General features: G+C 41.9%; 2 protein-coding genes across 2 annotated transcripts; one reads left to right on the top strand and one right to left on the bottom strand.

Moving 5' to 3' along the window:
* Positions 1 to 7,382: 7,382 nt before the first annotated feature.
* On the top strand, positions 7,383 to 17,484 carry rps6kb1a (ribosomal protein S6 kinase b, polypeptide 1a). Its single transcript, XM_026371261.1, has 15 exons — positions 7,383 to 7,612; positions 8,483 to 8,526; positions 9,171 to 9,291; positions 10,546 to 10,614; positions 11,287 to 11,434; positions 11,611 to 11,668; positions 12,596 to 12,696; positions 12,884 to 12,974; positions 13,095 to 13,185; positions 13,302 to 13,409; positions 13,510 to 13,572; positions 13,688 to 13,765; positions 13,843 to 13,950; positions 14,551 to 14,663; positions 15,111 to 17,484. The coding sequence occupies exons 1-15, from the start codon at positions 7,541 to 7,543 to the stop codon at positions 15,349 to 15,351; spliced, it is 1,506 nt and encodes a 501-aa protein (XP_026227046.1). The 5' UTR covers positions 7,383 to 7,540; the 3' UTR covers positions 15,352 to 17,484.
* Positions 17,485 to 17,638: 154 nt separating this feature from the next.
* rnft1 (ring finger protein, transmembrane 1) lies at positions 17,639 to 21,506 on the bottom strand. Its single transcript, XM_026371262.1, has 9 exons — positions 21,346 to 21,506; positions 20,328 to 20,746; positions 20,164 to 20,240; positions 19,970 to 20,070; positions 19,419 to 19,572; positions 19,153 to 19,311; positions 18,985 to 19,050; positions 18,794 to 18,895; positions 17,639 to 18,546 (listed from the first exon to the last, which is right to left on the bottom strand). Exons 1-9 carry the CDS (start codon positions 21,369 to 21,371, stop codon positions 18,412 to 18,414), a joined length of 1,239 nt encoding a protein of 412 aa, XP_026227047.1. The 5' UTR covers positions 21,372 to 21,506; the 3' UTR covers positions 17,639 to 18,411.
* Between the last annotated feature and the right edge of the window lie 4,700 nt (positions 21,507 to 26,206).

The following is a 26,206-nucleotide window of genomic DNA, read 5'->3' as shown; positions in this document are numbered from 1 at the left end:
CATTAAATAGTATTAAATAGCTAATACAAGTATTAGCAGAGCATAATACTGTGAAGCATAATTTGATGTATAGTGTATTTCCTGTTCAATTAATTGACAATTAGAAAAAAGCTTATTATACAAAGTGTGCTCTAAAATTGGTTTATTTGCTATAACAAAAAAAAAAAAAATTATAAAATGATTTAAAGTGTTTTTTTGGGTTTGGTTCTCACACTTCTCTATGAACCTCTATGAAACAATCAGTAAAATATATGTAGCGAACCCGGCGTTGGGGTGTGTGTGTGTGTGTGTGTGTATGTGCGTGAGCACAGCGTGATCTCGTGTCCTGAGGTCACGTGTGTAACCTGTGCTGAGAGACCCCTGTTGAGAGAAGTCCTGTTCCAAGAGCAGCCACGCCTAGAGCACCACGAAGACGACTATTTCCATCCACGCCACCCTACCCCACCCTGCCCCGGGGATCCGGCTGAAAACCCAACATGCAAACTGTGCCTGTCCAAACAGGCTGGGGGACTAATATTCAAATAATGACACCTCTTTTGTCCTTCCTCTCTTTCTCTCTCTGATCTCTCCATATGCTGTACATACACTACAGTTGAATCCGTTGGTGCCGGTTTCATTTCTGGCACAGTGACACTCCCACCCACTCATCCCCCACACACACCACCTCCCACACTGTCTCTCACTCTCCAGTTTCCCCCCCCTCTCTGTCAGCAAGCTAACCACTGAGGGATGCTGAAATATCACTGACTTCATCCACCAACAAAAACCCACCCTCCCACAAACCCACTCTGCATTTGGTTATCCACTTAGTTCCTTTCACACTCTGTCTCATTAAATTATGCTGACCATGTGGGGTTTTTTCTTTCTTTTTTTCACTCAAAATCATATTAAGGTCTCTTGTTTTTGTAAGTAGCAGTCAGGGGTCAGATCAGTGAGCAGGCGGACCAAATGGTACAGAGAAAGCCTGCTAGCTGAGGAAACGTTTCAATTTATGGGTTTGTCGCCCAGGATTACCTGCTGAAATGCAGATGTATACAGCATATACAGTATGATACTATGTTACATTAATAAAAAGTCAGCTGTGGTCTGATTTTTAGTTATTAAACACTGTAGTTTGTCATTATTAAAATACACTAAACAGTATATTCAGAGGCCATACAGTACAGTAAACATGGGCCAGAAAGGTTTAGTTGTAACAACTCACAACACCGATCAAACCATAATTAACCACGTCTTTAAATAGATGATGGGAAAACGTGTTGAAATGTTTTCATGTTATCCAGTGAAAATGTTTTAGTGTCGCTTCTCCTTTAACCTGAGAGTCAAACGAATGTGTGCGATATGAAACCTCCAGCACACACACACACACACACACACACTGAGAGTAGACCTCAGTGAAATAAGCAATATTTTCTGTCTTAACTTTAAAAATTTTAAAAATATTTTATAAAAAAAAAAAAAATAGATTTATAATATTTTTAAATTTACATATATAGTTGGGTTTTTGTTTATTTGTTTGTTTGAATGAGGTAGGCTATTTATAATGGATTTTCTTTTTTGTTTAAAAACCACATCAGAAAATGTTTTTCAAAGCTCATTAATTATAAATTTCTTTAATACGTTTTTTAAAAAAATATTTAATTTTCATATGTTGGTATGGTTTGTCCTAATGATCACTGTCCTTTGAATGAGTTTCCAGTACAATACTGAAAACCACTGTAAAGTGTAGGAAAGGCCCGGCTATTATTTTGAAATGTGTTAACTAAATATTATTATTATTAATCATTAATTAATAGTATATTTTTATAGCGCATTACAGACAACTACAGTAATCGTACGTGCTAAAATAATTCAAGTACAAGAAGAGCACAGCAAAACAAGGAGAAACAAATGATTAGAAAGATTAATTAACAGTCCACCTTCACAAATATGTTTTATTGGACCACGTCCAGCACAGAACGTAGCCGAACTACATACAGATCATATTTGTGTCATTTAATCAGAACTCACCGATGCAGTGACATGTGGATATGTCTTTCTCAATCCACACACATACGTTTATATGTACACACACACACACACACACACACATCATAACTGCGGTTACTGCAAAGCCCCAGCTCCAAAAGCCTCTGTTTCCTTTATTGTGGTTTTGGCATGCCAAGATCAAACGAGCCTATCAGCAACTTCAGACTCTTCATAACTCACCCCATCTGAGAGGAGAGTTATTATAGGTCTCTTTTGAATTAGATCACTGGGTCAATTCAGAATGATTGAGTGTCTAACTAAACTTATCAACAGGCTCTTGGATGACCTCTTTTGATGTATGATTTACAATTATTCAAACACTCCACTCGAACCATTACTGTCTAATGATGTACTCTCTCTCAGATTCAGTTTGACACAACAAAACACATCTCTCTGCGCCGTGTTAAACTAAATTATGTGTGGGTATTTTAACAGGGCATGGGGAGGCAGGAGCATCTGCTGTTCCTGCCCACACAGTGCCAACATGGCAGACAGCCTAATGGCCGGTGCCAGGTGGCAATGCCGGGGCACCGTGACGAAACGCTCACATCCGCAACTCTTCCGCCTGCCTTCTTCTCACGGCATCAACACTCCTACCGAAGTCAGGTTGTGCATTTGCTGTACTCTCAAAGCCCAGGGAAGGGTTGTACGACATATACCAATTTGTAGTCGTTACTACGGTGTTGTTTCTACAGGAAGAAGCTTTCAGAGAATAAAAGCAGTGACTCAACTTTTCGGTCGCTGTTGTTCTAAACACAACTTGTTTCTGCTCCACATTCACATATGAGCTGCGTGAGGTGTGAACACAGGAAAGAATTTCCTCTTTATGTGGTTTCAGGACATAACAAGACAGAGAGGAGCCGTGCTAAATAATGGCTTGTCATGCTTCCTTATTTCACCAGGAGTTCTGCCAGGGAAACTGCGTCATTCAGGTGTGTCACAAACAGGACATGGCTTCTGTTGAAAGATTATAAAACACAAAAAAGCATCAGCGTGCTTAAGAGCGGAGTGGGTGTAAAATTGTTGAAATGTGCCTAAGACTCCAACACAGAAACAACACACCCCTTTGATGTGACAAGAGTGAGTCAACGTTGAGAGTACAGGAGAGTTTATCCTCAGGCGCTGAGTACAGCTTAAGTACACCTTCATGTCAATGCAGGTTTCTGTGTCACGACATGATGCCATCTCAGAAATATTACTCAGGAATGTCTCTTACTGACTTCCAAGCATACCAGTGCTGGGAAAGCGTGGTGTGCCTTTCCGATGTAGATGCATATTAGGCAACGCTGCCATGAGCCGGAAAAACATATTTGGATAAATGTTTACGTTTTGTAGGTGCACCAAACTGAAGGGAAAAGTCTAGTAGAAATATCCACTTTGCAGCACCAGTAGTAGGCCTGCATACTGCACGTCTCATGTAGCTGGTGATGATCGAGAAAGTACACGAAGGAGATAATTGTTTAATTAAAAAAACACGATTAAAATGTTGTGAGGCCACAAACACTCAATCCACTTACTAAGGTCAATATTAGCACCCGTACCCATCTGCCATATTGGATCTGTGTATCCCAGTCCTTCAGAAACAAGGTGAAAAAGGGTCTTTCTGCAGTTAACATTATACTTAAATGTACAAAATACAGACAACTCCCCGAGACATGCCACAGCATTCCCTGTGTCTATACACTGGCATCAAAAACATATGATATTACCATTGCCGTCACCAACTTAAGCTCTCGGCTTTTATGGCATCGCAATCAGAGCTAATTTTAGTCTCGTCCACATACTCGGCATGTGGCCTGTTTACCGCATGCAGTGTGGCTGAATGCAGCGTGCCCGTCAATGTGCTGCAAACGACCGCAAAGAGCAAACACAACCAGACACATTCGTGCCAGACTGCACAGCAAACACACTGAGCTCCCGGTTGATCTGGACCCTCGTTTCTGCTGTGGTACTTCACCTGAGCCCCCAGAGTGCTTCATGCTCCTTCTTTTTATGTCACACCTCTGGCTGCTGCCTGCAGGGATCCAGCATCTATCGTAGACACACACGTTTTTTTACTTCGATATAAAGCACTTAAATCTTTTTAGTACCAGAAAGAGAGAGTTCTTCTTTAAGAAGGGACTGGACTTAGGAAACTCCAGAGACAGTCCAACAAGAAGGTGTCCACACTAGTTTCACACAGTGGCAACGCTTTGATGAAAACCTTCGTTCAGCCCTTGAACTTCTTTTCTAATCCGCTCACTATCTTGAAGGACATCAAACATTTTCTTACTTCTAAAATATACAAAGGCCATTTCTGCCAGGACAAGACGACAAGTGTTGTGTTCGTGTTAGTTTGCCAGAAACCATCAGTTAATCACCTTTTATTGTCGTTATGTCACACTCAGGTTTAAAAATCTACGTCTAAAGAGTGCAGACACTGTATAATATGGCTGTGAGTGTTTCTATCATTTCTGCTGCAGTGCTGTGAACACAACTTCCATGAAGCATTGTTTCGGTTTGACATTTCAAATGTGGTTTACTATTTTATTGTGCTGACACACATGGAAGCCAAAATCCAGTGCGGCTGACCTGACGTACTGTATATATTATGGCTGACCCCGTGAGACTAGTGGCCCTTTGCACAAAATAAACACAATATGCAGGGGTTACAGGGATTACTTTACCAGATGCTTGGATATGTTACTCTCTTTTGGAAAATAAACTCCCGGACCTCCTCCTGTGAGTTACAGTAAATTTTGCTTTCACCTTTTCACTACATATTGTTGTTGTTGGAGCTCTGCTCTGATCAGATGTTGAACTCACATGGTGAAAATTTGTGTCCATTACAAGCTGCTATACAGTTAAAGGGGAACACCTGCCATTTAATCAGTGGAGCATCATAAAAGCAGATACACAACTGTTTTCTCACATTACTGGTATTTATAGTTCACATAAAACACACTCAGACTGACTAAAACATGCTGCAAGTCTTTGCCTTGCATTAAACATTTAAAGGGTAAAGAATAAATAAAAATGAAGATGCTGACAGCTTTCACCCTCTGGTTTAAATGAATGGATTTCCATATTGACACAATCTAAACATGAGAACACAACCCAGTCAGTTGTTATGCAAAGTGATTTCGAATGAACACAATGCCAACCTCAAGTCATCACACGGACCCACAACAGAGCCGTGTGACTTTCTACCAGTGTCTAGTCTGTTCTCTTGTATACAGAAAGAGAGCTAAACAAAACAGAGAACACACACAGAAACCAGAGGTTGTTATTCAGTGCAGCTGGTTCTGATCACCGGGCAATCAGAGTAAAACAAACTATCAGATGGAACTGAGGCAGCGCTCAAAGTAAGGCTGCCCTGCAGGGGGCCTTTCCTCAACCCTCTGAGAAAGAGCTTTCAGGAAACCCCCCCACAATAAAAGCAGCTGTGGTAAAGGCTGACCGTCCAGCTGCCAGGCAGGGGACGTCCTGGGGATTTCATCTGTAATCATTGTCACTTTTTTTTTATTTTTTTTTTTACGTATGGAGGAGGTGAAACACGCTGTAATTGTTCCTCATTGCTCATCAATACTTGCAGCAGCTGAGGCGCCCTGCTGAGTGCTTTCATATCTGCAGCCCAGTGAAGGAAGGCAGCGGGAAGGGATTGCTGCTGATTCAATTTATTTATTATGCACTTCCTCCAACAGGCTTTCCTGTTTTCCACATCACTATTATGAGTAATCGTGCCATCCCCTCAGATTCTCCAAACCACCTGTCTGCTGACCTAAAACAGAGGAACTCTTTTCCCACAGATGACGGACGGAGAGTTCAGTGTTTGGCGCTGTCATCGAGAAAAATCAGGTGTTGTTGGCGAGGGTCAGAGGTGGACGTCATGCACAAAAACTATTTAGATAATATTATTTCTAGAAATGTTATTAACACAATGTATGTTCTGCTTGTACTAGAGGGAAAATGTGAAAAGAAATAAAATGTAGTTCAAATGTGTCTCTTTAAAAATGTTAGAAAAGATCTTTTCAGCTGATTTTTCTTAAATGAAGTATCTGAACTGTATCCAACTGCCTGTGCAGCACATTTCAAATACTCCCGTACGAGTTAGAAAAAGCAAACATGTGACGCATGTATTTCTACACGTCAACAAAACAGATTATTAATCCTCTCATATTTTTCCTGAGACTCGTGGATGAGTTCAAATTCCCTGAATAATAATACAAAACTGTACTGCTAACTTGTCACGTCGCATTCCAGTTGTACTACCTTTTTCTCTGAAACTGTGTGGTGTTTCTAGGCTCCGAGTGTGTGACGGAAAACAACCCGGTGTTCCCGTCCTTCACTCCTGTACAGCAACAACAATGATCTGCATCATCAATACACACAACTTTAAAGATGAATGAAAAGGGGCGCTCACATCCTTAAAGGATTCCCTTTTCCTTGCTGCCACCTACTGGTGAGAAAAGTGGAAAATAGACAAATCCTGCAGTGAATTCAATGGATAAGATCTGATTATGACTGGGTGGAACCATCCACAGTCAGACACTTCACTTCAAATAGTCAACTTTTACAGCAGACAGTGAGACCTGTGATAGCAGGTCCCGCTCAGTCCAGTCCCTAAAATAAAAAGTCATAGTTCATGTTACTGTTTACATCAGTGCTTTAGACTGTGACGTATCACAATAACTTCTGTGAACACAAATCAGTTTGCATCCTTTCATAACCCAAATGTGTAACAATATATTTCATTGTGGCAAATAAACAGCTGTTATTATTGTTGTGATGTGTTCACAGCACCACTCCCCCCCAGTCAGAACAAATAAGGGCTCCAGTATGAAAGTGTTTCAGTCTCAGCTACAATATTGGTGCAGTTAAAGATCCTGGACTTGTTTGGTTTTCTGTATTCCTACATAAAAAGGTCTCAACATCAGGAGTTTGCCTGTAAGTGACCTTAAGCTCCACCATGGACCAGGAGCAGGGCCAACACACATTTAGTTGGTCTGGTGGTGACTGGCAGTGACCCTAGATGTGACCCTCTGTAAGAAGGAAATAATCAGGACATGAAATGATTGTTCCAGTTCCTGGGAGGTGTTGGGACCTCATACAGAGCTCCACTTCAGTGAACTCTGCAGTGAAAATAAAAAGCTCCTCTCTTGATTCAGTGTCAGCAGCTTTAAATGTCATAAAGCTCATGAACCGGGTGATATGTTACATGAAAATGGGACCTTTAGACAGCACAGAGCACCGATCACTGTTACTTCTAAATATGATATTATTCAGCACAGAGACATCCTGTTTCTCCCTGGTCCATCCCTGCAGGCTGTCTCCTGTTTGGATGTCTCTCGGCCAGTCTGTGCTCAGTAGTGCCGGCTGCCGACACTAGAGGCTCGTTGTGTTTAGCTTAGCTAACGCTACTCGTTAGCCCCATGCTGTCTGCTGTAGCCGGCTGGGACGGTGATGGCTCTCCCATGAGGCGGGGGAGCGGGGCTGTGTTTTCTGACTAAACGCCGAGTGAAGTGCCGTGGCCATGGCCGCGGTTTTCGATATCGATTTGGATCAACCGGATGAGAATGTCTCTGACGACGAATTTGAGGACGGGGTGAGTTTACGTTAACGTTGATGCTAACGCCGCCGCTGTTAGCTAGTTAGCTAGCTAGCTAGTACTTAGCAACTCCGGGGCCTGTGTTGCTAACGCCAGAGGCCGAGCATCCATTATCGGACATGTAGTCGTCCAACGCTTTCCCGCGGAATGTGGCACTCGACAGTAAAACATCATCACATCTGATCCACACACACACTTATTCTGCTGCATCTCTGCTGGAGTCAACACGGTAGACAATCAAAACTCAGTTTCGTTACTTTCACAAGAAAAATGGCTGTTTTCATTCACAGAGAAGTGTTGGCGGGCAGGTCGGTGCCCCCCCCCCCCCCCCGATTTAATGTCACGTAAAGTCACCACTGTTCAAGCACATAAGCCGCAAATGCTAATCCTATTGCGGAAGAGGCTGTGGAGCCTCCTCCATGTGAACACACGAGTTATCTGAAGCTCAGGAAAACGACGCCTGGAAATCCCCTGAAGCCGAAACTCCATGAGCGACGTGTCCGATGATGGAGTCATGCGTTGAACAGTGTTATGCTCTGCATCCGCATTCCTCTGTTGCAGGAATGTACGGAACATTAACATTAACTTGCAACTAAATCTGCAAGTTTCGTGTAGATCTCGTTTGACAACGACATCGACCAACAACAGGCTGAAATCCTGCAGACGCCAGCAGCTCTGTAGTGATGTGAAGTCACAGTTTTACTAGCGCCCATTGATTAAATAGCTGTTAGCTTAGTGAGGAGTGGATTTGAATATTGTTACTAAGACTACGTTGTTAGTTAGTCGTGTCTTTTAATTGAAAGTGATGTCGACTCCAGTATTTGGCTTCATGAGTAATAAACACTTTCTGTATGCTGCTGTTTTCAGGGCCAGCTCAGTGAATACATGGACCAGTGCAGTAGCTTTGAATTGTAAGTAACCTCAACACACCACGCTGCTTTTATTTGGGCTCAATAGAAATGATCTGTGGCAGTAACTAAACTAAAGGTGAAACTGACATGGAGCTCTACTGGATGAACATCTTCCCTTAAAAACTATTCAGTCGTTGATGTTGGGATGTTGCTGCAGTGCTGTCTAACACTGTCACCACATGTTCAGCTGTTGACCAGTGACTTCACATCATGATCTCTTCAGTGATCCCTTCACCCACATCTCCATTTGTTAGTTTCTCCACGCCTTTATTTTAGAGCTGTCCTTTACTTCACCATCCATCCATATGTAATGTATTTAATCTGACTTAATAACTTGGATAGGGGCTCTTGAGGCAGGTATAATTAAATTGGTCTTCATTGCACTAATCTGGATGTATTTGAGGGACATTTGTATGAAACCATTTAGGAGCCACTTAAGCAGTGCACAGTCTGCTGTTTATTCCTAACAACAACAGCGTTGCACTACCATCAACCTCAGTTCTGCCATTACCCATGTCTATATTTAGACCCAAATGCTTATTGATTATACTGCTGCGTGTCTTGAAATTACAGTAAACTCAGTGCCGAGTGAAGGTCCTCAATGTGGCCTTTCTGTTTAATATTTTTATACTTTGTTTTACCAGTAACATGGACGACTGTGAGAAGTTTGAGATTTCAGAGAACAACGTGAACAAGGGAACGGAGCAGATCAGGCCTGAATGTTTTGAGCTGTTGAAAGTTTTGGGAAAAGGTGGATATGGAAAGGTGAGGCAAATCCTTTTTCACTCACTCATCAACTGACTTCTTCCACTTTGCTCGTAATGATGTAGCTTGTTGTTTAGCTGTGTGTGTGGTTCTCAGTGGGATTAGATATGACAGTTTCACCTTACATTTGAAATGTATTGAAAATCATTTTTTATTTTTTTCATGTGGGAAATAACATATTATTTTTAGCTTGGGACCTGCAGTCACATGGGCAGTTTGTGGAGGAGGACATTGCACATACTTAAAATTACAATACGGGGGGGATTTTTAGACTGTGGGTAACTAAAAACAATCTGTAGATCTGGAATACCAGAAACATTATCTTACCCACGTTAACATAAAACACAACTGTAATCACATGCACATCTCTGGGTCTAATCATAGGACGTCTCAAAGTCACATTAGCAGCTCTGTCTTGTTTTAATGGTTTTATTTTGGTGTTAACATTGTGTTCTTTTGCTATTACCCACCCAAAATGACGTTCCTTCTTTTCTAAGCATGACAGAGAAAGTGCAAATCACAGTTGTTTTGGAAACATTTCCACTTAACAAGCAGACACATAACTTTTTCTTTTTTTAAGTGGTTTTGTGTATGACTAAGACAGTATTTCTGCAACTTTTTTTTTTTTACTATTTCTCAGCATTACAAAGTAATTAAAGTTTTTGAATTGCTCTATCATTTGTTTTGAAAGTTTTGTGGTGTATTAACAGTGTATTTGTTGGCACAGATTTCAAGTTCATTGGCCTTAAACATTGTTTGGAGAATTGTGTCCGGATGCTGTAGAGATCTGCAAAACATACTCTTTGGCTCAGTCCCTGGTTGCACTTTAGTCCGATTTTTACAACAATGCGTTCTTCATTTTTAAACATTAACATAGCAACCTTTGTTCATTTAGTGAAATTAATTCACGCTATCTAGCTTGTGGATTTCATGTCACATCTGCCTCATTTTTTTGTCCTAAATACATGTAGTAAGTGTAGTGCCGTAGATTAGATATACAGGAAAAGTTCTGGCGCACAACACAAAGGGAAGAGTCAATAAGGAATCTACAAGAGCACTGAAATAATCTTTAAAGTCTTATCTCAAATCTTATTTTAGACTCATTTAGATTTAATCCACTCAGTTTCTGATACTTGCTGAGATCACATTGATGACTGTGTGGTATTAAACTGAATTTAATGTGGATTAAAAAACATCCCGGTGAACCCTGCACAAAGACTGTGTAAATGTCTGAACCTGTGTACATTTTTACAGGTGTTTCAAGTGCGGAAGGTATCCGGCGCCACATCTGGGAAAATATTTGCTATGAAAGTTTTGAAAAAGGTAAGTGTGTGTGCCTTTGTCATATTTGGTTGAAGGTTATAGTCTTTTAAAGTGAGAATTATCTAATTGATGTAAAGTAACTGATGAACCTAACTGCCCCCTAGTGCACATACAGAGTAGTGTGGCGTCAGAAACAGCGTCTGAATGATCTAATCCATATGTAAGAAAATACAAGTAGCCTGCATCTACAGGGAATTGGCTTCTTGGATGCTCAGTTGTTTCCTAAGCTTTATGCAGCTTAGCTGTGTATAGTGTTTCACATATACCGTATGTCACAATATGTGTCTTTTATGGCGTAGCTGACATCCCGGGGCATTCACATCTGAAGCCAGAAGCTAAGCGCGGACCACCCAACATAATGGCAGCAGTTTATTTCTCATGAAACTTCATAGCTGCTGCTTCTGTTCAGCTTGACCTCCTGTCTGCAGCTGACACAGAGCTGTTGCCTGACTGTTCCTGAAAAGCCATCTCATGTTCCCTGAAGCTTGAGGCTTTTGCTAATGACTTTGTTTATTGGCTTAGCTGTAGCTTTACTGTAGCTACAATCCTGGTGTCCTGATTTTTGCTCTACTTCTGCAGCTGATGATGAAACTTTGATGCCACCTTAATGCGGATAAACGTTATTGCCTGGTGTCACTCCCTGTGTTTCTGTGCTTTTCTGCCCCTTGCCAGGCTATGATTGTGCGAAACGCAAAGGACACAGCGCACACCAAAGCTGAGAGGAACATTCTGGAGGAGGTGAAGCATCCTTTCATCGTGGACCTCATCTATGCCTTCCAGACAGGCGGGAAGTTGTACCTCATCCTAGAGTATCTGAGCGGTGAGCATAGTGGAGCCCAATCAAACATGCAGCACAAATCATAACATGTCCAGGTCCAGGTCTAGTTTAGGTTTTGTGTTTGTCTGTTTGTTTATTTGTCTGTTTTCAATATAGTGAAAATTGGTTCTCCATTTCAAAAAAGAATACAGTTGACTGACAGATTTCTTTTGTGGCAGGAGGAGAGCTGTTTATGCAACTGGAAAGAGAGGGCATTTTTATGGAAGACACAGCATGGTAAGTTAGTTTGGTACCCACCGCTGGTGGTTCGTATCTTCCCCTGCAAGTCGAAATGTAGCCGCTTGCTACTCAACGGTTAAAGGAAAGCCTTGTGTCATATTTTAATGCCACTGATGTGCACTTTTGATAAGAGCACTATAAATACTCAGTCTATCTTAAATATCTGAGATCAGATATGACCTCAGGTTTACTGTGACTTATTTCCAGGATTTCTGGTGATCAGTGGGGGTTTTCTGAGAAATGCGTGTGAGGGAAAGATGTCTGCCGAAAAGCTATTCTATTTCAGGATGTTAGGCTCAAACACATTAACATGAAATTTCTTTTAATCTAGCATCAGCTTTTCCACTCACACCTCCTATGTTTGTCCACATATTTTCAAGGCCACAACCAGTATTTACAGTATGAAATCATTCCCAAATGGTTACAGAATGGGAATCTTGACAAGCACCCAGTGTTGCAAGTTGTTTCTTTTCTTGTTTTTTGTTGACTCAGATGTTGTCTATGAGTCGGTGTGTTGTCTCTGGCATCCTAATATTAACAATTAAACAAACACCTCTAAGGACACAGATATTCAGAAAAGAACAGAAACAATTCTCTTCCAGGGAATTTGAAATCAGGAGCATTTGCTTTTGTGGAAACTGGCAGATATGTGAGCAGGGACAAACTGGTGCAGCACATGTTGTTCTGTTTCCTAAACACAGCCTGTAGATGAAAATGGTGATTACGTGAACCAAGCTGCTGAACAAATAAGGGTGTGTGCTGCAGCCAGAATAACACCCTGACAGCAGATCACCGAGGAGCACTTGGATATATCGAACATAATACGAGTGAAAAAGTAACTGTAAATACATAAACAGTGACGGGTAATGGCGGAAACAGATTTCACTTGTTGACTTGTTTGATTTGTTTGTTTCCGTCGAACAGTTTCTACCTGGCCGAGATCTCGATGGCTCTGGGTCACCTGCACCAGAAAGGCATCATCTATAGAGACCTCAAGCCTGAGAACATCATGCTCAATAACAATGGTACAAAAACCTCAAGTGTCCCTGACAAAAGGCAGTTATGCTCCTAGAGACATGTCCCCCACCCCCCCACCCCCACAGTATGACGCTTTGATCCCAGAATGAATTCTTTCTCTTGGTAATCTGATACTTCATCTTTTGTTTGTTTGGTGCGTAGTTACTCTCATGTTTTTGCTTCGGTTCTATCTAGGCCATGTGAAATTGACAGACTTTGGTCTATGCAAAGAATCCATCCATGACGGAACAGTCACCCACACCTTCTGTGGCACTATTGAATACATGTAAGTCGCACAGCCATCATGCACACTTTAAGTTTGTAGACCCGATTATTCATTTCCTGCATTTTACACAGCGTATTCAATCTGCTGAATCGTCTTTATCCCTCTCTTCTCATTTCCCAGGGCTCCAGAAATCCTAATGAGAAGTGGACATAACCGGGCAGTGGACTGGTGGAGTCTGGGAGCACTCATGTATGACATGCTAACAGGCGCAGTACGTGCACACTAATGTATCCCATAGTACCATTGGCAAAATAAGTTTATCACAAGGCAAATTCAGCAGTTGAGCGTTGGCTGACCTTTTGTTTCCTACCTACTGATCTTTCTTAGCCCCCCTTCACTGGTGAAAACCGTAAGAAGACGATCGACAAAATCTTGAAATGCAAACTCAGCCTTCCGCCTTACCTCACGCAAGAAGCCAGGGACCTTCTGAAAAAGGTGGGCAGCAGCATCGTCCTTCGTAAGATGCCATGCTTTACCATCTCAGCTGAAATACTTTGACGGCGGGAAAACTGAATCTCCAAACTTTGTCTTTCAGCTGCTGAAACGAAATGCCTCACTGCGACTCGGGGCTGGACCGGGAGATGCTGCTGAGGTCCAGGTAAATACTTCTCCTTGGACTTCATATGTTGACACAGAAAAATACAAATGCTTTTGGAGAACTTGGTGGTGGTCATGACATATGAAGCCCCTCCTGCCATTGTTATCTTTCACAGGCCCACCCATTTTTCCGGCATATAAACTGGGATGACCTCCTTGCTCGCAAAGTAGAGCCTCCATTTAAACCTTTCCTGGTGAGTTTGTCTTACGCAGTAACATCATCTGTGGCCTGATCCTGCGAGATGAATAACCGACCTGCTTCTTTTGGCAGCAATCGGCTGATGACGTCAGCCAGTTTGACTCTAAGTTCACCAGCCAGACTCCAGTGGACAGCCCTGACGACTCGACGCTCAGCGAAAGTGCCAATCAAGTCTTCCTAGTGAGTAACTAGTTCTGTATCTCCTGTTGTTGCTTTGTGGTCTCAAGATTCAACGAGCTGTTCATCAGTTGACAGGCCAGGTAAGGAAGATATGATAAATGATGCAGAATACATATATGCGGTGAGGAGGTAAAGTCAGTTAGGTGAAAGCTGACCCACAGTCCAAAGCCAATCAGAGTCAAGTATTCTATGTACATGCTATGACTTTCATGTAAGGTTTTATTTATAGACAGTGGATTGGGCATATTATGGAGTGTGTGTGTGTCTGTGTGTGTGTCTGTGTGTGTGTGTGTGTGTCTGTGTCTGAGAGAGTGTGTGTATGTGTGTGTAGTCTGCTAGCAGACGCACAAACAGAGGCAAACTCTGGACATCATGTTTTCTTTATTTCCTTTCAGAACAAGTAGGTTTTACGAGAATCAGTTAATACATCCCATCTGTTGCTTTTCCTGGAAGCATCACTCACTGTTCCACCACATTGCATGATATGGTTTATTCAGCATTTCATTGCTCATCATCAGCTGTGGGTTGTTTTCAGAAAGATGGTCTTTGAAGAAGTGGACTCAGATCTCTCTGTGCTTTTGTCCCCCACCCCTTCCCCAGGGTTTCACATATGTAGCCCCATCTGTGCTTGAAAACGTCAAAGAGAAGTTCTCCTTTGAGCCAAAGGTCCGCTCGCCGCGGAAGTTTCCAGGAAGCCCAAGAACACCTGTGAGGTAACAACAAGTTGTTTTCGTCCCTGCTTCCATGGAATTGCATCTACAGATGCCTCCCCACTTCGATGACTCATCTGCTGACCTTGCAAAAGTAGTCTGCTTGGCCTAAATAAATCATTGTAAGAAGTGTAAATAAGTTTTTTTCCAGTGGCGCAATAGGACTTTGTGAAAGCCTGAAAAATAAGTGATCATCACATTTATTATTGGTCAAATAAAAACATCAGTTGTGGAAAACAACTTGAGTTGAATTTGATATTAAGAAAACAACACTTGCTTGTCAGGCAGTCAGAACATCTTCGGTGATTTTCCTCTGAAACGTTTGGAGCTTTAAGAAGCAACAGGTATATTTTTCTGTCAGGTGCAGCTGTTCACACCATGAATTACTCTGTTCTTACTACTCTGTTTTAGAGGAATATTCAACATTTCTCAATCTTTCCTCTTTTCCAGTCCGGTGAAATTTGCAGGAGGAGACTGTTGGATCCGGGGTCCAGCTTTGGTAGGCAGCTCAGGAGAGCAACCCATGGATTTGTCCACAGTAGAGCAAATGGACACGAGCGGCAGCAACACCACAGAGGCCTCTGCACCACTTCCCATCAGGCATCCTTCAGGTATCAATGCCGGCCTCTACAAGAAGCAGGCCTACCCCATGAACTCCAAACGGCCTGAACATCTACGAATGAACCTATGACGCTCAGCCTGCCTACAAACAATATGACTCTTCCAATTCCACCTCTTCTTCCCTTTATCCTTTTCTTTCAGAGAGACTTTATTTTTATTTTTTGGAAAACTGACACGTTCAGCGGCGATCACCAGCTCTTCCAGCCACGCCTTCTCCTCATCAGAGTCCAAAGTCCCCCTGACAACTGGCCTCCTCAGCCTGCTACACTTAGCTACAGTGGATATTTGGTCAGAGGAAGGTGTGAGAGGAGTGCTTATCAGTGAAACTCGATTTGCTCATTAGCTGGTTAATCCCAGCCGATGAGCGCACTGAGGTGGTCGCGGTGTATTTAACTGGCATTATCATATGATGTACTGGTGCTCTTTTATCCCCAATACGACCACCTGCCTCCATCACAGTGAGAATGGGTGTTTATTACTCCCTCAACATGGCAGGCTACTCTTAATGATCAGCTTATGATAAAAAAAACTTGAAGGTTACACTGTCAGTAGGTAGATTTATTGGAGAACACAGCATTCCTTTATGTTGGAGGAACATAGTCACATTGCCTTTGTTACCGGAGCGTGTGGTCAGCAGTAGGCGGAGCATGACTTACGGAAAAGCAGCTATAAAAAGATAGAAGTGAAATTTTAGACAAAAGCATCACTTTCACCAGGATCAATACCAAATGCTGGCACTGCTTTATTTGGCTCACTGGAATGCTTTCTATAGAAGGCCTGTCCAGAAGCACCGTTGTGTCTTTGTGTTGAATGTAAACAGACTTTAAATGCCTTTTTTTGTATGTGTCATTTAAATCTCCTGTGCTTACTTCTGATGTGCCCTGCGCCATTATTTTTACCTCTTCTACTCATGCAGCTTCATGACCACGGTCACGGTTGGAGACCAACAAACATGTTGACATAAAATAGGCTCAACCAAATGGAGACCACTGCCTTCTGCTGATTCAGGCTGCATTTATGTCTCACGCACTTGGGTGCTTTGCCTATGCTTCTTGTGCATTGACAAGAACAGGGCTCTCAGTGTAAGAGGGTTATCCAGACCATCAGAAAACATGTTTGAATTGAGATGTCGGAGCTGTTTGTGTGATGTGATGCCGCAGTCGTTTGAAGATCTACCTAAAACCGATGCAAATGTTATTATACAGAATGAAAACTGAATGAATGAAAATAATATGTTTGAATGGCTTCCTGATGTTTCTTGCACTGTTTCGATGAACCAAATTATTATTATTATTATTCTTATTGTGCTGGTGAACAAACAATCCTGGAGGACCATAACTCACATTGATATTTGTAAGAACTACTAAACCTTTCTCCAAGTGAATGCTCACAAAGATATTTTAATGCTTCTGTCAGTGACTTTGCACATTGTTTTACCCAGGGGACGTTTGTGTAAAGGATGCAGAGATCAAATGATTTAGTTTGACCATTCTGGTGAAAGAGCTGTGTTAAAGTCATTCACTCCACTTTTTACTCCACCTACTTTGTTTATATTTATTTCAAGTGCCATTGTGTTATCACTGTATTGTTCACACTATGCAAACTAGGTATTTATTATGTAGTATTATTTAGAAAAGACAGCAGAATGTGTGATTTGATGGTCTGAGTCATTACTAGTATGCGTGTAGAGTAAGATTTTATTTCCACAGAACATGTCTCACAGTAACCTCAGATGCAGCTTTTTTGATTCCAAAATTGAGTACAGTGACAGAAACTTTTTACAGTATTTGTGTGCGTAGTGCGGAGCTCTGACGGTGCTGTGGTATTCCATAGCACCTCTCGGGCTCCATAGTAGTGTAAAGTTTTGTTTTCCTTTTTTTTTTTTTTCTTCCAGGAAACATTTTAGACTTTCCTCACTAAAAACTTGAACTCCATTTAGTCTTTTTGCGGTGCTTAATGCAGGGGTCCATAAGGCTAACTTCCATGTGTGTGTTCAGGTGTGCTTGAGAAGGACCATCCACACCTAGATCTTTGAGAACTATATTATCCATCTTGAGTCGAGTGGGAAATCTTTGAGTGAAGGGGTGTTTTAAACATGGCTACACTTTGAATAGCATTTGATTTGTCACCCCTGAATCTGTCCCTTCCAATGACGAATGTTAATATGTATCATGTACATAATAAAGTCAAAATATAAAATTAATGAACGTTATTTCGATGTGATCTAACAGACATTACAAACAGTGGTCACATTTGAAGGATGCATTTCAACTCTTCAGGTGTAGACTCTACTCACTGTTAAATATGTTTACAAGTCAGTTTTTAAAGACAAAATCAGATTAAACAAGTCAAAAACATAATTCAAACATAGATCTTTATTCAGGTAGTTGGTGGGTCTAAATGGATAAAAATAACAGTGAAATGATTTTCATACAAAGTAAGATACTGATCTTTGGTTTTTACAAAAACGAGGTTAGATCACCTCTATAGAAAAATAATTTTATATGTAAATCAATTTTGAACAAACTTAATTGCATCCTTTTTTTACCACTTGTGGAAAATAATAGTTGCCAGAAGCTAGAAAGCAAAAGGCAAACTCAAACAATTTTCAGTGTGTGGATGCAGCCTTACAGTTGTTATTGGAGTGTGACGTTACAGCTGCTTTACCGTTACAAATCAGAAGAGTCGCTTTCACAAATGTAGAAACACTGGATAAGAAAAGTTCTGTGTTTGTTCAAATGTACGATAGAGGAAAAATCTCTTTAAAATACTTTATATATTTCTCTGATGTTTTCATATTTACAAATAGAAACCATTTTTGCACCCCATGAGTAATGTCTATAAGATTAAAGGTGAATAAAAGCAACACAAGACAAAACAACTTAAAATAGAAAAATCCAAAAAAGTGAGGGCAAGAAATCATGAAAATGAAATCAACCGTCAGTTGTGTGACGTCACAAGCAGGCATGTGCTGGTAAACAAGCCAGAAACACACCTACTGCAGGTGCAAGTTGTGTGCCCACAGAGGGCACAGTCCTGATTGACAGTGTGTACAACATTAGCTGTCAGTGGAGCTTGACAGGCTTAAGAAGAAAAAAAAATAAATCACATTCAATGCAGGCTTCCTCAATCAGTAAATCTGCAGATGTGGCGATGTAGCTCCGTCCCTCCATTTGTAGACCTTCTCTGTGATCACCGTGCGGCAGAGAGGGCAGCTCTTCTCCCGGTTAAACCACAGAGCAATGCATTCATCGCAGAATATGTGCTGCACAGCGGAGAAGCAACAGCAAGTCAGCATCTCCTACACTTACTGCACATTAATAGAGGATGCAGTCTTTCATACTGATTAACAACTATTGTTAAGTAATACTTCTCCTGGTCAGTAAATATGACATATTCATCAATTGCCTTATGATACCTACATGGCCCAGAAAGAAAAGTACTACCAACAACAATGATAAAACAAACTTGAACAACACTATGGGACAGCAGGCTCTGTGATGGGGTTTTACCTGACAGAGAAGAACCCGGGGCTCTCTGTACTCTGCCTGACAGATGGGGCAGACATCTCCAGCTTCGCTGCACTGACTCCTAGTGGCTGCTGTGCCTGTATGCTGACGAACAAAAAACACAACCTCTCAACACTCCTGGTTGCAGACTGCAGACTGTGAGCACTATTTTAAACAAGTCATTTACCACTGACCTCTCCCCTCAGAAAAGTCCCCACAGTTTTCATTAAAGACGTCCACTGTCCGTACAGATCTAAAAGCTGAAAGAGGAAATGAGTAAAGGCACGACTTTCAATTTCTATTATTAAAAATAAAAGCTGCCAACATGGATACAACAAACTGTGACGTCTCAGTAATCAAACCTTCAGTATGAGGTAGAGGAGAGCCAGCAGGACCCCCAGTGTGAGGCCAGGGATGCCATCAGCCTCCTGGTAGGTGACCAGGTAGCGGAACCACAGTGAAACAGGAGCTATGGCCTGGTGGACCTGACCCACCTCCTCAGTCATCATCAACCACCTCCCCTGGACACATTAGAGACCTACTGAACTAACACAGCCGAGACCCAGCAATACAGTGACTGTTTTCTAGTTTCAATCAACAATCCTAATAGGAAGTGCACTGGTCTTACCTGGGTTTTGTATGCCACCAATGCAGATGGCAGCAGCAGAAAAAGGCACTTAATCCCCATATAGAGGAATTTTATTATAAAACTGTTGATGCCAACTGCCCATAGCACCTCCCAGAATCCCAGCGGCTCAATGGTTGGGCTGAGCAATATGAGGCTAGAAGGAGGTTAAGATGGATGTTTAGTGGACCAATCAGTTTTCTTTATTCCAGATGTATTCGGTTACTGGACTGCAGTAGACGCTGGTTACTAATAATAATAATGCCACAATGTGTATTACACTACAGTTTGTCTGCATAACAAAGGAGGTTTTATACCCAAGTCATGAGAAACTTTAAAAAGTTTGAACACACCTACTCATTCAATGATTATTCCATTTTATTTATACAATAATGCTGAAGTCATCACAATTATGAAATAATGCATTCAGAATGATGAAATAAACAGTGGAGACTATATTAGAAGTATAAACAAAATCAGTGCCATGTATTCTGGATTATGACCGCACAGCCTTGATCGACATTATTAGTTGGAGATATTTACTTGAGTCTTACCAGTGGTAAAGTGTCTCAGTGCGAAAAGTGTAGTAAAGCAGGAGGGTGGAAGAGGTCAGGAAGAGTAGCAGCCATACACACTGAAGCTTTGAATGCCGATCCTGAGAGTGAGCACACGAAAAATACGTTTTTAGGAATCTAGCAGCAATGATTATATGAAGTGTAAATCAATGATGTTTCTGTTCTGGATTTACCTGAAGAAAGACTTGAGTTTGAATATTTTTATTTACGTACAAAAAAGTTGTGAAGAGGCCAACCCCAACTGCTAGACCTGATAAATAAAGAGAACGATTATAACAGGCTGGCTTATGTCCACCGTCGCAAAAATATTGCTTGCACATTCATACATCATACTCACCAAGAGCGTGTTGGATGACCAGTTTAGCACACACTATGACGAGAAAAGGAAGACTCTTTTGGAACCAGCGGAAGAGACAGCGAAGTTCAGAAAAAGAGGTGCTGGGTTCTCCAGAGTTGAGATCAGAGTCAGGTGAGTCAAGCTCTGGTTCTGAGTTGGAGTGGTGCGGCGCCCGATGTCCATGTGAATGAGAGTGGGAATGGGAGCTGACCCTCGACCTCCTGGACTCGGCAGGTGCACTCGTCATAGGCACCCGCACCTCATGGCTTTCAGGGCTGGCAGCAGTGGCACCGGGGGCTGGCGTTCTGGTGAGTATCTCTGGTTGCAGAGTTAGGGACAAACCATTTCCTGTATCACTTGAATTAGGCTGCATTACAGCAGGAGACTCCCTCAGTTTCAGTGCTCTGCTGGATTCACTCCTTTGACAGAAAAGACAAACGCCAGTCACAATGTGTCCAACATCCACTGTGATCTGTGCTAACATAAAAGTAGTATGAGTTAACTTGTACAGTGAGTTGTATGTTAGTGTACAGTACTGTCCTCTCCTATAGAAGTCAGTTATCTTTGGACAGAAAGTTCCCAGCAAACTAAGTTTGCAGGACTGTATTTTAAACAGAGAATGCAACAAAAAGCCAAGAAGGTAGAAAAACATTTTAAAGCTGCCAGGAGGCTAAAGATAGATGAGAGTATTGTGGCAGTGTGAGATCATTGTTTGTTTAGCTGAACTCCAGTCTAACGTTACTAAGTTGAACTGAGGAGATAAGCTATCAGGAAATAAAGTAGTAACACTGACTCGATCGTCTCAGCCTCAGCACATTTGTTTTGATCACTAACTGACGGTAGCTGATCTGATCAGTCAGTCACATCTGTAGTTTTAAGGCTTTAAGCACAAACCAGAGCCACAGACAGGAGCAGGTAGCTGAGGTGACAGACAGCTGGCCGGGGCCGCCATTAGCATTAGCTACCAACAGATGTTTTCTATCAGGCCAAATTCGCGGCTGTAAAGGCTCCAGCTCACCTGTCAAATTGCACCCGGAGTTTCATGGTAAGCTCCTGGAACCCATTTAATATAATGCCCCAATACTCGAAAGAAACAGAAGCGAAACTAAACCAAAAACAAAAGAGGGTTAGCGTTCAGGCTAAAGCATAAGCTGCTCGACCAGACATGTTGACGTCGTCGACGACAGCACACGTCACTAACTTCTTCTGTTGGATGTTTGCTCGCAGGTCGGAGATAAAGTGTTGCAAGAGCGCCATCTACTGGAGGAGTCATGAAACTACACCCAGGTTTGAAAGACATTAACACAACTTCAGAACACAATGCACTGATCCAGCTGAACACAGCCTCCATCCATCAAGAAATACACGTGTACAGAGATTAAATAGTAAAATCTGCTGGAAGGATGTACTGTGTAAGTTACAGCAACATTAGAGTTACCATGTGTGACAACAAAGGGCTTACTGTAACATCTTATGTACTGTTGTGATGATCGTATGATTCAACTCTATTATTAGTGAAAATAATCTAGTAACACAGGTAATCAAATAAATATATTGGAGTAAAAGTACAATATTTGCCTCTAAAATGCAGAGAAACTAAAATATGTATAATAGCACTCAAAGTAGGAATACTTCCAATCTACAGTACTTAAGTCAATATATTTTCCACCATCGAGCATATAAAATGGTATCTAAATATTAAGCCAAGTTTTTTTGTAACTTGAGTTGTAAGCTATGTCAGTCCATGCTGGATCATGACATCTTTAGTTCATCAGTGATCAGTGGGGGATGCACAGCTTCTTATATGTTGACATAAAAACTAAAACAGTGAATGAAAAATTTGCTTATCATCATAGAAATAATTAATTTCAGTAGCCTCACATGGAAAATCATGAACACATCCATCTGCATTGGACGAGGTGAATAAAGGTTCTTCATCACAGACGTCTTTAAAACACACACACAGTTATGATGTTGTTTACACGGTTACATACATAGTTTCCACTTACTTCTAATTCAGTAGTTCCTATATTTCATATGAAAGTAACTGCATTCCCAGGAATGAATTCACTTCCACTTAGACTACTTTTACTGAGTATTGTTATTGCATTTTTGAATGTTGAACATGTCACACACGGTAATAACAGATTTATTTTACCACTTCACATGTGTGAGCCACAGTTCAGTGTAAATATGAGAACAGGTGTTTGAGTGACTACAGAGACTCTGGTGGATGGATGTAGGCTTCAAGTCCAAGTGGATCCACAATGGAAGAACAAAGATACATGTTGGATTGCACTTTATTTAATAATAACGTGTAGGAAAATGAATAAATACAATATAAATATGTAGAAAATTAGGGAAAATATAAGAAGTCTCTCTTGTTTGCTCACGCACGTACGGGCGTGCGTCAGTAGCGTAGTGCCATGGAAACAGAGCCATAAGCCAACCGAGGTGACGTCTGGGCTGCGGACCATTCTGCTTCCTCACTTTGCACTTGGACTCTGACCTGAGTTGACCTTTTGCAAAGCTTCACCTGGAAAGGTTAACACTTGGAAAAGCGAACACTTGGAGAATCAACGCTGCTGGAAAAGCATCTACTGATCAACAGAGCTAGTTACCAAACAACACTTGTACATCACTGAGCTGCTGTAAACAACAACTCCACCATGGTCTTCGTCAGGCCGCTGCTGAGCCAGGAGCACCTGCTGCTCGGGGTCGACCTCGACCGAGCAGGTCAGAAAGAAAAAACCCTTTTTTAAAATTAAGAAGTCACTAATTAACAATTTGATGCTTTGTCAAAATGAAAAAACGAACGTAACTTTATAAATTTAGAGGTGGACAGTTCACATCATGGTTATTTCCTGTTTGAAAAACACTGGTTTGGTGAAAACTGTTTTTTTATTCGTGTAAATTAATAATTTCTTACTGAGAATGAGTTAAATTTCCCGGGACAGGTGTGGAATGTGTGAATAATAGTGTATTAATTAGAAAATACTGAGATTTTGGTTTGAGGGCGTCGAAATGTACAAATTCTACATCTCACTTTGAGAAAAAGATGGTGACTGGGCCAAAATTTAGAAAATGCGTAAAGTCCGTATATTTAGTGACCATGGAGACGATGGAGGTTTTAGAAGCGGACGTCAGGACGTCAGGACGCACACAGACCAGTTCCCGTCGGAGCCCTGGTGACAGTCGTTTAGCTTCAGCTACATTCACCAACATGTGATACTTAAATACTTGGACACCAGCCTCTGTCCAAACCACATGTTAGTCCGGTGTGACTAGGTTGATCATATTGTTATATTGTTGTTGAAACCTTTGTGTGGAGTTGATTAACATAACAGATTGTGGTCAGTGTGTATTTCTACAGTGTCTTAGTGTAACTTCAACTTACTTCTCTTTTATTCTGTCCCAGATAAATGATGTTATGAGGAATTCTTAACATGTCAAACTAAGTGTTAGGATGTTTTTCCTCCTCAGGTGGCTCCTCTGAGCGTGTGGACTTCATTGTGGAGCGTCCCGCAGGAGATGGTCTCCCCGAAGTCATCAGGATCGTGGATGATGAGGTAGGAGGTTATGAGGTAGGGGAGTTTGAGGGCTTTGCTCCGGTCTTCGTTGGCGAGTTTGAGGAAGATCAGGACATGGACATCGAGGAGGACAGTGAGGAGGATGAGGAGGAAGATAGTGACATCGAGGATGACTGGACCGGTCCGGACTCGGGTTACAGTACCATGACCGTTGATGAAGATGAAGAGGACGATGATGACATCAGACCTCGCTCTCCTCTCATCCAGCACATGCCACCAGGTGAGTTTTGGCAGGGCTGGAGACCAGTGGACCCTCCTGTTCCTGCTGTAGGCCCTCGACACCTGACTTCCAGCCCACTGCAGGTTTACCCCCAGATTTCTGAGGTGCTTTCTCTTGCTGGTCCCTGTGTGTCTTTTGCACCACCACCGCTTTCTCAGAGGTGTGAAGAATCTGCTCCTTCAACATCAGGCCACAGCTCTGCCACTAAGAGGAGCATGGAAGAGAGCGACATGGAGCAGGTAAGTGCTAAGAGGCAGAGGTGGGATTTGGAGGAACGCCCTGAGGAGTCAGCTCCTTCCACTTCAGGCCCTGGATCCTTCACAAGCAGAAGATACTGGATGGGTCCTTTTCAGCGCCCAAGCTGGGCCGACGACAGTGACTCCGATTAGGATTGTCACCTTAGAAAGCTGAAGCATCAGACAACCTGGAGTATCTTTGTATTTGGTAGAACTATCAATGCCACAAGTGGCCTTTGCATCTTGCAGGGCTCTGGATGCCCTAGGTAGCGTCTTGCACCAGGGTCTGTTTGTATCATTGGTTCCTTTATGGATTATCTCCTTGTGATCTTTAGAGGTTGCCTCTAAGTATGGTGGGGCAATGAATGCTCTATATGTTTTTTCTTTAACTTTTGTGACCTTGAGAGCTGACCTCTGTGTCTGAAGACTGGTGATGCCCCCGGTAGCCTTTGCATCTGGCAGGGTTGGATTTGCTTGCTAGGTAGCATCTTGTACATTTGAGTCAAATCAATTTATTCACAACAAGCCAGGAGAGGTGATTCTATTGAATGATACCAGCAGGGTGGTTGTGGCTCAGGCTGTGTACCAGGAGGTGGAATGGTTCATCAAACTAACTAAGGGTTGGTGGTTTGATCTCTAGGTCCTCCTGTCCACATGTCATTATGTCTTTGGACAAGACCTGTTAACCTGGTAATTGCTTTTGATGGTGAGACCAGTACCTCATATGGTAGCTTGCTGTCATTGTTGTGTGTGGATGGATAAATAGGAGGAAAAGCTCCAAGCACCCTGGATATAAGAAGGGGGGTGCTCTCCTGGCTGCAAGAGGGGGGAGGTATGTATGATCATATGTCAGGCTTAGTAAGGTATTATACTGTGTATGAGCTTCCAGTATGTAAGTATGCTAATGTAAAAAGATGATGCATCCTGCTCTCTTGTTTTTTCAGTGTGTCTAAATCACAGGTAAGTTTTTAATTATTTACAATATCAATAATCTCTACTGTAAGTTTTCATTTCACTTATTTAATACAATATTTAATATTTTTACTGACTGTATTTTACTTTTTTGTATTTTACTGTTGAAGGTGCCAGTGCACACAGACTGTACTTTTTAAAGGTTAGTTAATTATAATAATGTACAAGTGGACTGCAGCTCTCAATACAACTTTGACTATTGTACTCTGTTGCATTTTAATACTTTTACTCTGATAGAGATGACTGAACCAAGATCCTGTGGTCCATATTGTCCAGTTCCATGCAGAAGATGAAACCCGCCAATCCCAAGAACCAGTGCTGCACACTCATCAGTAGTAAGAATGAGCTCATACATGTTCTACTGTCTGTACTTAATTTATTTTACTCTTGAATTCATACTTGCTGCAGTGCTGTGTAGAGACCGTCAACAATAATTTTTGTTGTTGTTGTTGTGACAGGTGAAACCTTGGAGGCTGGAAATCTTATACTACATCAACCTGCAAGAAGCAACAATGTGGAAGACCAACCCCTGACATCCAGGGTTTCCTTGGTGACAGAGATGAGAAGTTTCCTCCAGACAGATGGATGACCATAGTACCAGCTGGAGAGGAGTGGTCGTCTGTGTTTCAGTGTGCTCAGTAAGTAATGCCTTCAGTAAAACTAGACATAAAGTGGTGATCAGCTAAAGCCACCAATACTTCTATGTATGCTAACAGTAGTTGTTCTATCACTGAAGCAGTCCACTGAAGCCCACTCAGCACCCCTCCACTCAGCCTCTATTCCAGAGTCAAGGACTGTCCTGAGTCTAACTACACAGGAGAAGCTGGTAGTGATTCCTCTGTGTTGGTGGGGTTGTGAAGC

The sequence above is a fragment of the Anabas testudineus genome, chromosome 14 (genome assembly GCF_900324465.2).
Source record: "Anabas testudineus chromosome 14, fAnaTes1.2, whole genome shotgun sequence".
Classification (NCBI taxonomy): Eukaryota; Metazoa; Chordata; class Actinopteri; order Anabantiformes; family Anabantidae; genus Anabas; species Anabas testudineus.
The sequence above is the reverse complement of the archived record's forward strand: the minus strand, read 5'-3'. Positions and strand labels throughout refer to the sequence as shown.

Coding starts and splice junctions, on each gene's coding strand:
- rps6kb1a (XM_026371261.1), top strand. CDS start 7,541: ATGGCCGCGGTTTTCGATATCGATTTGGATCAACCGGATGAGAATGTC. Junction 12,697..12,883: donor CATCATGCTCAATAACAATG/GTACAAAAACCT, acceptor GGTTCTATCTAG/GCCATGTGAAATTGACAGAC. Junction 14,664..15,110: donor AGCCCAAGAACACCTGTGAG/GTAACAACAAGT, acceptor CCTCTTTTCCAG/TCCGGTGAAATTTGCAGGAG.
- rnft1 (XM_026371262.1), bottom strand. CDS start 21,371: ATGAAACTCCGGGTGCAATTTGACAG. Junction 19,051..19,152: donor TCCTCTACCTCATACTGAAG/GTTTGATTACTG, acceptor TTCCTCTTTCAG/CTTTTAGATCTGTACGGACA. Junction 18,896..18,984: donor GGACTTTTCTGAGGGGAGAG/GTCAGTGGTAAA, acceptor TTTGTTCGTCAG/CATACAGGCACAGCAGCCAC.